The sequence below is a fragment of the Salvelinus sp. IW2-2015 genome, unplaced genomic scaffold, assembly GCF_002910315.2.
Source record: "Salvelinus sp. IW2-2015 unplaced genomic scaffold, ASM291031v2 Un_scaffold6746, whole genome shotgun sequence".
Lineage (NCBI taxonomy): Eukaryota > Metazoa > Chordata > Actinopteri > Salmoniformes > Salmonidae > Salvelinus > Salvelinus sp. IW2-2015.
Window position 1 is genome coordinate 1 of NW_019948008.1, and position 10,683 is coordinate 10,683.

At 44.6% G+C, this 10,683-nt stretch overlaps 1 protein-coding gene across 1 annotated transcript; it reads left to right on the forward strand.

The window, feature by feature from the left end:
* Window positions 1–1,489: 1,489 nt before the first annotated feature.
* On the forward strand, window positions 1,490–1,855 carry LOC139027000 (octapeptide-repeat protein T2-like; the record flags this gene model as incomplete). The annotated part of the gene is made up of 1 exon (XM_070442204.1): window positions 1,490–1,855. A coding segment is annotated over one exon (366 nt), but the record flags the coding sequence as incomplete, so codon positions are not given.
* Window positions 1,856–10,683: the final 8,828 nt, after the last annotated feature.

The window sequence follows — 10,683 nt, forward strand, 5'->3', positions numbered from 1 at the left end:
AAAACTTGGTCTACCCTAACACTGCTGTGAATTTGATTCTCTATATGGGGCTGGAATTGGAAGTGTAGAGGAGAAAGATGGATGGACTAACCATGTCATCCTATAAAACTCTGTTGATCTGTGGATTCATTTCAATAGGTTATCTAGTCTGACTGGGGTAACACATTGAATATAGGGTTCGAGTTATGAAGTAGAGAATTAGTGTGCTAGAAGTTGCAGCGTTAGGGTGAGGAGTGTACCCTACATATGTCACAATAGAGCTAGTGTTCTATTTAACTTAACTAAAACTAAGACTGTGATTAGGTGGATTCGTAACGGGGTTACATCTGAATAAGTGAGTCTAGTTATTATGAGCAGGGGAGCAGTAAGGAGTAATAGAATTCTACCAGTTCATCTAATCAACAAAAGCTTAAGACTGAGATAAGGTATTCTAGGCTTTAACAATAGACCTCATAGAAATAGTTCTATCTAACGGGGTCATTAACATAGAGATAGTATATAGTACAACATGATGTATCTATGTTAACACCAGAGATGTTCTAGGTTACAACATAGAGATTAGTATCTTGTAATAACACTAGTAGTATTTGTTAACAATTTAGGAGATCAGTATCTAGTAATAAACATAGAGATAGGATTAGTCTAGTTTAACAACAGAGAAAGTAAGAAGGATATGGATAATCTATGATAATAACACTTCAAATAGAGGAATGCCTTACTGATTAACAACTACTGAACAAAAGAGTAGTATTATGTATACAGAGATTGGGTTTATACTGTTTTATAACAGTGAGTAGTCTATGTAATACAATGGCGATTATCTATGTGACATAGAGATATTATGTCCTTGAGTTTACAATGAAGGAGGATCGTGACTTTAGTTGAATTCCAATCCCTCACATCTAACACGTGATGATGTGAATAGTATTTAAGTTTCATAACATAGAATTTAAAGTGGTCGTACGGGTTAACCCTGGATAATGGAAGAAGGAAGTGGTAATTGATTTTCATTAAGGTGGTAATCTGCGTGTCAACAACGGAAATGCTAGATAGGTATCTTATGGTATAAATAAGAAGAATCAGGATATCACATTTTACACTGGGAATAACATTGAGGTACCCTAAACTTGAATTGTTGATCGTTTCTTAACGGGGCATGGATGAGAAGGAGGAGAGAAACATTCAGCCTAAACAACTTCTGCAATGTGAATCCTTTCTAACGGCTGGTAATGAAGGAGGAGAGAAACATTCACCTAACCAACTCTGATGTGTCTCTACGGGCTGGATAGAGAGGAGGAGGAGATAAACCCATTGCACCTAACAACTCTATTGATCTTCTAACGGGATAGATGGCAGGGAGAGTGAGACGAGGAGAAACCATGCAGCCGAACACACGCGGGTGGGAGCTCGAACGGGCGGAAAAGAGAGGAGGAGGGAGAAAACAGGCACCTAACGAAACGCGATGTGATCGCTACACGGGTGCGGGTAGGAGAAGGGAGAGAAGAAACCAGGCACCGAATCAAACGCGGAGGGGAGCGCAGAGGGGGGGGAGGAGAAGGAGGAGGATAAAACCAGGACCGAACAAGCGCGGGGGATGCGCGGGGGAGAAGGAGGAGGAAACAGGCACCGAACAACGCGGAGGGGAGCGCTGAAAGGGGCGGGAGGAAAGGAGGCAGAGAAAACCAGGTCAGAAGACACGGCGAGGGCGACGGGAAGGGGGCGGGAGGAGGATGATGGAGAGAAACCCAGGCAGCCCGAACAACGCGGAGGGGAGCGCGAACGGGGCGGAGGAGAAGCGAAAGAAAAAGAGAGACTGAAAACAGGCAGACCTAACAACGCGGAGGGGAGCGCGTAACGGGGCGGGGGAGGAGAAGGAGAGAGAAAACAGGCACCGAAGACAACGCGAGGGGACGCGAACGTGACGGGAGGAGAGGAGGAGAGAAAACAGCGCACCGAGAGAACAACGCGGAGGGAGCGCGGAACGGGGCGGGAGAGGAAGGAGGAGAGAAAACAGGCAACGAAGAACAACGCGGAGGGGAGAGGAAAGGGGAGGGAGGAGAAGAGGCAAGAAAAAGGACAGGCAAGACAAATGAGAGAGAGAGGGCAGAAAGAAAACCAAAAAAATACAGGAAGAAAGAGAGGAACGGAGTAAAGCAGAATATAGAAGATAAGAAATGAAGGAAAAGAATGAAGAGCAAAAGAGAAAGAAATCAAGAAAAAGCAACAAGAGAGAAAAAAAGAAGCAGAAAAGGAGTTGAGAAACGAACGGATACGTAAGGGTGGAGAGAAAGGGAGAAAGAGGAGGGACTGCGAGGAGAAGAATGAGGGAGGTATCTGAGTGTCACTGAATAGATATATGTCCCAATCGGACGGTATTTGGTTTGAATACGTATGTCATGTAGACAGACGCCCACAGAAAATGGTTGCTGGTTATGCCTTGATCGTGATACTAGGATGGTCTTCTATTACAACAATAAGCAGACTGAGATATTATGTTAACAATAGAGAGAAGTTCTTGTATACGGTGTCTAGTAACTATAGTCTGTAGACAATAAGAGGTGTTAGGTTTATACACAATAGAATAGTCTATGTTTACATGTATTTATGTATGTATCGTGATAGCTATTGCAGTATGAACTAGAGGAGTAATCTTATTCTAGAGGTTGTATGAAGAGCAGTAGGGAGGCTTATCATAGAGAGGGTTCAATGGAGCTATGTGGCTGACAAGGTAGTCTGTATTGACTAGGGATCGGGACAACCTTAAGAGGGGATCGAGTGATACCAATAGAGATGTGTGTACCTGTAACACAGAAGAGGGGAGAGAAGGAGGTGTTGCAACAGGAAGATGGGAATACATGAGGATAGTATCTATGTAATACAATAGAGATAGTGTCTATGTATAACATAGAGATAGTATCTATGTAATAACAAATAAGAGATAGTATCTATGTATAACAAACTAGAGATAGTATCTATGTAATAACAACAGAGATAGTATCTATGTATAACAACAGAGATGTATCTATGTAATACAAGAGTATATCTATGTAATAACAAAGAGATAGTATTCTATGTAATAACATAGAGAGATAGTATCTATGTAATAACAACAGAGATAGTATCTATGTAATAACAACAAGAGATTAGAGATAATCTATGTAATAACAACAGAGCTAGTATCTATGTAATAACAACAGAGATAGTATCTTGTAATAGCAACAGAGATAGGATCTATGTATAAACAACCCAGAGATAACTCTGAACTTGACCAGTGGGGCGGCCGGAGAACACAGTTGTTTAAGAAAATGACTGACAGCTGATATCGATTGTTTCTTCTGACAGGAGCTCTGCTTTTCTCTTTTCTCTCTTCTCTCGTTTTTTTTTCAACCTCTCTGTCTCTGATGCAAGTCTACTGGGAGAGGACAGAGGAGAGGTGAAGATGGAGGTGAAGAAAGATTGGAAAAGAAGACATAAGGGGAGGAGAAGAGAGGAGAGGAAAGGATGGAGGTGAAGAAAGGATTGGAAAAGAAGACATAAGGGGAGAGAAGAGAAGAGAGGAACAGAGGAGAGGAAGGATGGCGGTGAAGAAAGGATTGGAAAAGAAGACAGGAAGGAGGAGAAGAGAGGGACAGAGGAGAGGAGAGGAGAGAGAGGTAAGAAAGGATTGAAAGAAGAAGGAGGAGAGAAGAGACAAGGAGAGGAAGGGATTGAGGAAAAGGAGAGACAGGAGAGGAGAGAGAAAGAGAGGACAGAGGAGAGGAAGAGGATAAGGGTGAAGAAAGGATTGGAAAAGAAGACAGGAGAGGAGGAGAGACGGCTTGGTTGTTGAAATCTCTCTGCCGTGGACGTTCCCTCCTCGTTGATTCATCAATATCCTTTTAATGGTCAGATGGTTGAAGTTGATGAATGGTCGTTTGGCCTGTGGTCGGCTGAAACTTCTCTCAGCGGAGTTCATCTCTACTACAGACAGACGGGATGTTAGGCCACTGCTCTTAGAGGATGTTTATTTTGGAGTGTGTGTACGTGTGTGTGTGTGTACGTGTGTGTGTGTGCGTGTGTGTGTGTGGTGTGTGGTGTGTGTGCGTGTGTGTGGTACGTGTGTGGTGTAGCGTGCGTCTGTGCGTGCGTGTGTGTGTGTGTGTGTTGGTGTGCTTGTTTGTGTGTTTGCGTTCTGTGTGTGGTGTAGTGTGAACGTGTGTGTGTGTGTGTGTGTGTCGTCTTCTCTCAACGTCTTGACCATGATAGAGGTCAGCCCATCGAGCCTCGAGTGGAGCGTGACGACGGGTCATAGATCAGGCCAGGGGTCAGACAGCTTGGGTCAAACCTACAGCCCTAAAAGGTCAACGTTGAACATACACAGTCAATAAGAAAGGAATATTCTGTATCATTCACATGGTCCACTACAGTCTGTTCAATCATACAGATCAACCCCAGAGAGACCAGCAGACTAAAGGGTAATATGTATTGTGTGGCCTTTAAAACAACTTTAAGGGAATGGACAGCGCTCCTCACCGCAATGTGTGTGTGTGTGTGTGTGTGTGTGTGTGTGTGTGTGTGTGGTGTGTGGTGTGGTGTGGTGTGTGTGTGTGTGTGTGTTATGGCCAGGAAGGTAAAAGGTTGCAGCATTTCTACCTGCCAGACACCTCATACAGTCCTCCAACGTTACGAACCCACCACGCTGCCGGTGGCCAGACACTAAAGGTTTCTGGGAGTCGTGGGGGTGCATTTGACCTTCTAGCGTTGACGTTATAAAGGTGTGTGTGTAGTTGTGTGTTGTGTGGGTGTGTGTGGTGTGTGTGTGTGTGTGTGGTGTGTTGTGTGTGTGTGGTGGGTGTGTGTGTGTGTGTGTGTGTGTGTGGTGTGTGTGTGTGTGTGTTTAGGCCACATTGATGGGTGGCTAGGTGTTTTCCAGTGTTCTTAACCTTTTACTGCTGCAGGAATCGAGGAAATCAGGGTGGGTCGTTAAACAAATCTACTTTGAAACTAAAGTATCCACCTCAACGAGACGAATACATTTTGGCAGCCTATTACAACCTCAATAGGAATAGTGAAGGTACTCGTATGACGCCTGGGGTATGACAATGGGTATGAGACAGGAGAGGATAAGAAATAACACACAATTTCACCGATAATGTACACATGGTCGCAACACATATTCAACAGATGTATTGGTCCAGACACATTTTGCAACAGATGTAATTGGATCCGAAACACCATGCAATATTTCATTATAATATAAGATCGTTCACTTTGTGACAGTCCCATCAACATACTATACATGGGCAGACGTGCGATTTGGCGCTACCGAATCATATTCATTAAGACGAACATGGTTATTGGTCCTAAAAAACGTTACTCTTATATTACCAATTTAATTAAAATTTGTTGAGTGTTTTGGGTAGTGGAGTATATGAATAGCGATCCGGTTGGCATTTGCCGGATTCACGTTCCTTTCACGTATTTCAGTAGGTTCATAAGATGTGTATCTCTGCTTATAAGACGAATCCGACGTACCACTCAGTTAGGCTTTACGAGAACACAGCCAGAAAACAGACTATAGACGGGACATAGGAACGACACAGGGATCCGAAATCCGGCCATACTCAGTGTGCCCGTGAGGTCTCAGTCTGCACTGTGCGCATGTTGGGCTGGCAAGGCATGTCGGCACCGTGTGTTCCTGTGAGCCCAGAAGCGAGAGTGGGAGTACACTGTTTAAACTAAAAAAATGAACGTAATCGACCCGCTCAGAAGTACTACACTAGTACTACTATAATCAAATCGACCAGATCGCTTTGAACCGCAACGCATAAGTTACTCAGGAGTATAAAAATCAGCCTCTACCTTAAACTGAGCTCACCCAGAAGTACACTTGCATATCTCACTCATTGGCTTACAGCACACCCCCGCAACCTAGATCCAAACAGCGACTGAGCCCGCAATCGTCGCATTCACACTGCACAATCTGCCCTATCCGCCATCTTGCGCAAGACGGACTCGCTACTGTAAGCACTCGCTCTCCTCCATTCGACTTACTAGCCTGTAGCATTCTCAAGCGGACCATATACCGCGTCCCAAGCCAACTCTCATTAAGCTCCCGAGCCGGTTCTGGGGTTGCTGAACCATCGACCGCATCGATGCATACTCAGAACAGTTAGAGTCCTGGACTCATTGAGGGCCGCCCCCGACAGGTGGCTCGGAAGGATAGGCCATGAACAACACCTCCACTACGTGATCTCAACAACGGGGACCCCACAAGAGGTGCGTGATCTCAGCAGCCCCCTCCTGTATCCTGTTACCATAGTGACTTGCGTGGCCACCTCCCATGACAAGACAGCCTTACAGGAGACAGAGTGTTAAGGGCCTTGGTCTGGAGCAGTGGTAGCGCAGCAAGACATGTAGACACTCATCCGCTCTCAACGTCGTGTAGCGACACGAGCAAGTAGTATCTCAATGAAAACAGGTGGAATAGGGACACAACACAAATCGTAAGTCAGAATAATGTAAGTTAATATATAACGATAATAGTAGGACGAGCATTGTCAGATTAGCTCGAGAACTAGAGTACGAGAGCGTAAGATCTGTGTAGCTTCTAGATGTGCTCAGCGATGGTAGCTCAGCCCATATCCCATACTGGGTACCGGCAGCGAGTTGAATATTGAGGAAGCTCTCGAGTAGTTGTTCATTCTCAGACAGTATACGACTTATCACTGACTCTGAGAAATTAGCTCTCTATCGTCTCATGTATGCGCATGCTCCGTACTGATAAATAGACATCAGCTAGCTCTAGTCTCACTTCGACCTGCGCTCTCCTCAATATCACTCGCCATCTTATGTGGGGCTCAGCTTGTTACTACAGCCTAGCTTGCTCGTGAAGTAATTACGATACCCTCTTTGTGTATTTTCGGCGCCTATTCTATAGTTTCCTTAACTAAGCGTGGATTTAAATAGACATTCTCTGGGGGGGTATAGTATTATAGGTTTGATTTATTCACGACTGTGTACACTAGTGGTGAAGAATTGTCAGAATATGTATATGTATTTAGTAGACACAACAAGAACTCCATGACGCAACAAACTGAAGAGACCTGAAGCGGTGCCGTAACCTCAATATACAAATACAGTCGCGCAAATCAACATTATAGTGAGACCACGCTCGTTCAGACAGGCAATGTATCAGACTGACACCTTCTGTATGAGGGCTAGTTTTCTCATAAGGCTTGTGCCACCTCTCGTGAGCTGCCACTCTGGAGATTTCTGTTACCATCTTAGTGCAGCGCCAAATAATTCGATGCGTCCCTAGCACCTTCCTTCAAGCTTGCATTGTGGGTCCGCTAAGGTCATCTCCGCATCATTTAAGTCATGCAACATATATACGAATGTGGAATTAGGATCTGGGCATCTTGATCCAGCCATCTCTCGAACAGTTGAATTGGTTTCACAATAAGGTAAATACGTCATTCGGGGTAGCTGCTCTCGCTCTATAGACAGTATAACTATAGGGTCATTGGCTGCATGTGGAGGAGAGTGAACACAGATCCTCTCGGCCAGTCTCAATGAGACATATCCTCTAGGAGAACTCTGAATACAGCTGTTCCTTCCATAAGAAGTCTCCACTGCGTATGTTAACGCAATCATCATTCGTGCTCTGTAATTGACCACGTCGGCCGCAGTTGCAACCATGACCGATGCCAAAACCTACTCACTGCCATGATCGCTGCACACACCGAGGATGCACTTCACTTCAGTAGTGGTGGGTTGATCGTCATTCTTCGTGTGACGGAGGGTGATGAGACGGTGTGGTTGTTGGCCAGGAGCTACTAGCCGTTTTCGTTGAGTTTGCGACCAGAGAATGCGGTAATAATTGTGCTAGTTCTGTGGCGCAGGAAAGTACTTTCATTCCATTATGCTTATTAGGGGGTCTCCAAAATGCCTTTTTGAGCGGAACACCAAACAGTGTTTTGCTTTATTTTTTTCGAAGTTCTTCCGTAAACGGCCAGGCTCTGTGGAGTGTACGGCTCCAAAGTTGGTTTCCTAGGTCCTATGGACAGATACTCCAATCTCCGCTGTGGAGCTTTGCAGCTCCTTCAGGGTTATCTTTGGTCTCTTTGTTGTCCGTGAGTTTTGGTGGGCGGCCCTCTCTTGGCAGGTTTGTTATTTTTTTAATTTCCCTTCACCAATTTGGCCTATTTTGTGTATGTCCATTACATGAAATCCAAATAAAAATCTATTTAAATTACAGGTTGTAATGCAACAAAATAGGAAAATGGGCCAAGGGGGATGAATACATTTGCAAGGCACTGTACATAGACATGGAATCACTGGTAACTTTATTAATGGAACACTACTCATTTTAATAATGTTTACATACTGTTTTACTAATTTCATGTATATACTGTATTCTACTGTATTTTAGCCACTGACAATGCTCGTCCTAATATGTCTATATTTATTAAATACATTATTTTACTTTTAGATTTGTGTGTATTGTTGTGTATTGTTGTGTATTGTTAGATACTACTGCTCTGTTCGGACTAGGAACACAAGCTGTCACGCCCTGACCATAGTTTACTTTGTATGTGTCTATGTGTTGTTCGGTCAGGGTGTGATCTGAGTGGGCATTCTATGTTGTATGTCTGGTTTGTCTATTTCTATGTGTTTGGCCTGATATGGTTCTCAATCAGAGGCAGGTGTTAGTCGTTGTCTCTGATTGGGAACCATATTTAGGTAGCCTGTTTTGTATTGTGGGTTGTGGGTGATTGTTCCTGTTTCTGTGTCTTTTTTGTATGTCACCATACGGGACTGTTGCGTTTTCGTTCGTTTGTCCGTTTATTGTTTTGTAAGTTTATTCAGTGTTATTCGTTACAGATCCTTCTTACTACTGAGGAGGACGACGAACGTGACACGAGCATTTCACTACACCCGCAATAACATCTGCTAAATATGTGTATGGACCAATAACATCTGCTGAATATGTGATTGGACCAATAACATCTGCTGAATATGTGATTGGACCAATAACATCTGTTGAATATGTGTTTGGACCAATAACATCTGTTGAATATGTGTATGGACCAATAACATCTGTTGAATATGTGTTTGGACCAATAACATCTGATTTGATTTATCTCTGACATGGTAAAAGGGGTCTTCTTCTTTAAGCCCATAACCATGTGTTTGAGGTGGATACTTTAGTTTCAAAGTAGATTTGTTTAAGACGACCCAGAATCCCTCTGTGTGACCCTGATTTAGCCCACTGCAGTAAAAGGTTAAGAACACTGGAACAACACCTAGCCAACCCATGTCAATGTGGCCTAAACACACACACACACACACACACACACACACACACACACACACACACACCACACACACACACACACACACACACACACACACACACACACACACCACACACACCCACACACACACACACACACACACACACACACACACACACACACCTTTATAACGTCAACGCTAGAAGGTCAAATGCACCCCCACGACTCCCAGAAACCTTTAGTGTTCTTGGCCACCGGGAGCGTGGTGGGTTCGTAACGTTGAGGGACTGTTATGAGGGTGTCTGGCAGTAGAAAAGATGCTGCAACCTTTACCTTCCTGAGCCAATACACACACACACACACACACACCACCACACCACACGCACGCACACACACACACACAACACACACACACACACACCACACACATTGCGGTGAGGAGCGCTGTCCATTTTCACCTTAAAGTTGTTTTAAAGGCCACACAATACATATTACCCTTTAGTCTGCTGGTCTCTCTGGGGTTGATCTGTATGATTTGAACAGACTGTAGTGGACCATGTGAATGATACAGAATATTTCCTTTCTTATTGACTGTGTATGTTCAACGTTGACCTTTAGGGCTGTAGGTTTGACCCAAGCTGTCTGACCCCTGCCTGATCTATGACCCCGTCACGCTCCACTCTGAGGCTCGATGGGCCTGACCTCTATCATGGTCAAGACGTTGAGAGAAGACGCGCACACACAACACACACACACGTTCACACATACACACACACACGAACGCAAACACACGCACACACAAACACACCACACACACACACACACGCACGCACGCACACACACACGTACACACACACGTACAACACACACGCACACACGCACACACACACACACACACACACACACAGTACACACACACTACACGTACACACACTCCAAAATAAACATCCTCTAAGAGCAGTGGCCTAACATCCCGTCTGTCTGTAGTAGAGATGAACTCCGCTGAGAAGAAGTTCAGCCGACCACAGGCCAACAGACCATTCATCAACTTCAACCATCTGACCATTAAAATGGATATTGATGAATCAACGAGGAGGGAACGTCCCACGCAGAGAGATTTCAACAACCAAAAGCCGTCTCTCCTCCTCTCCTGTCTTCTTTTCCAATCCTTTCTTCACCCTTATCCTCTTCCTCTCCTCTGTCCTCTCTTCTCTTCTCCTCTCCTGTCTTCTTTTCCATCCTTTCTTCCTATCTCACCTCCATCCTCTTCCTCTCCTCTGTCTCTCTTCTCTCTCTCCTCCTCTCCTGTCTTCTTTTCAATCCTTTCTTCTCTTCCTCTTTCAAAATACCTCCATCTTAACCCTCCCTCCTTTCCTCTCCACTCTGGTCCTCTCCTCTTCTCCTT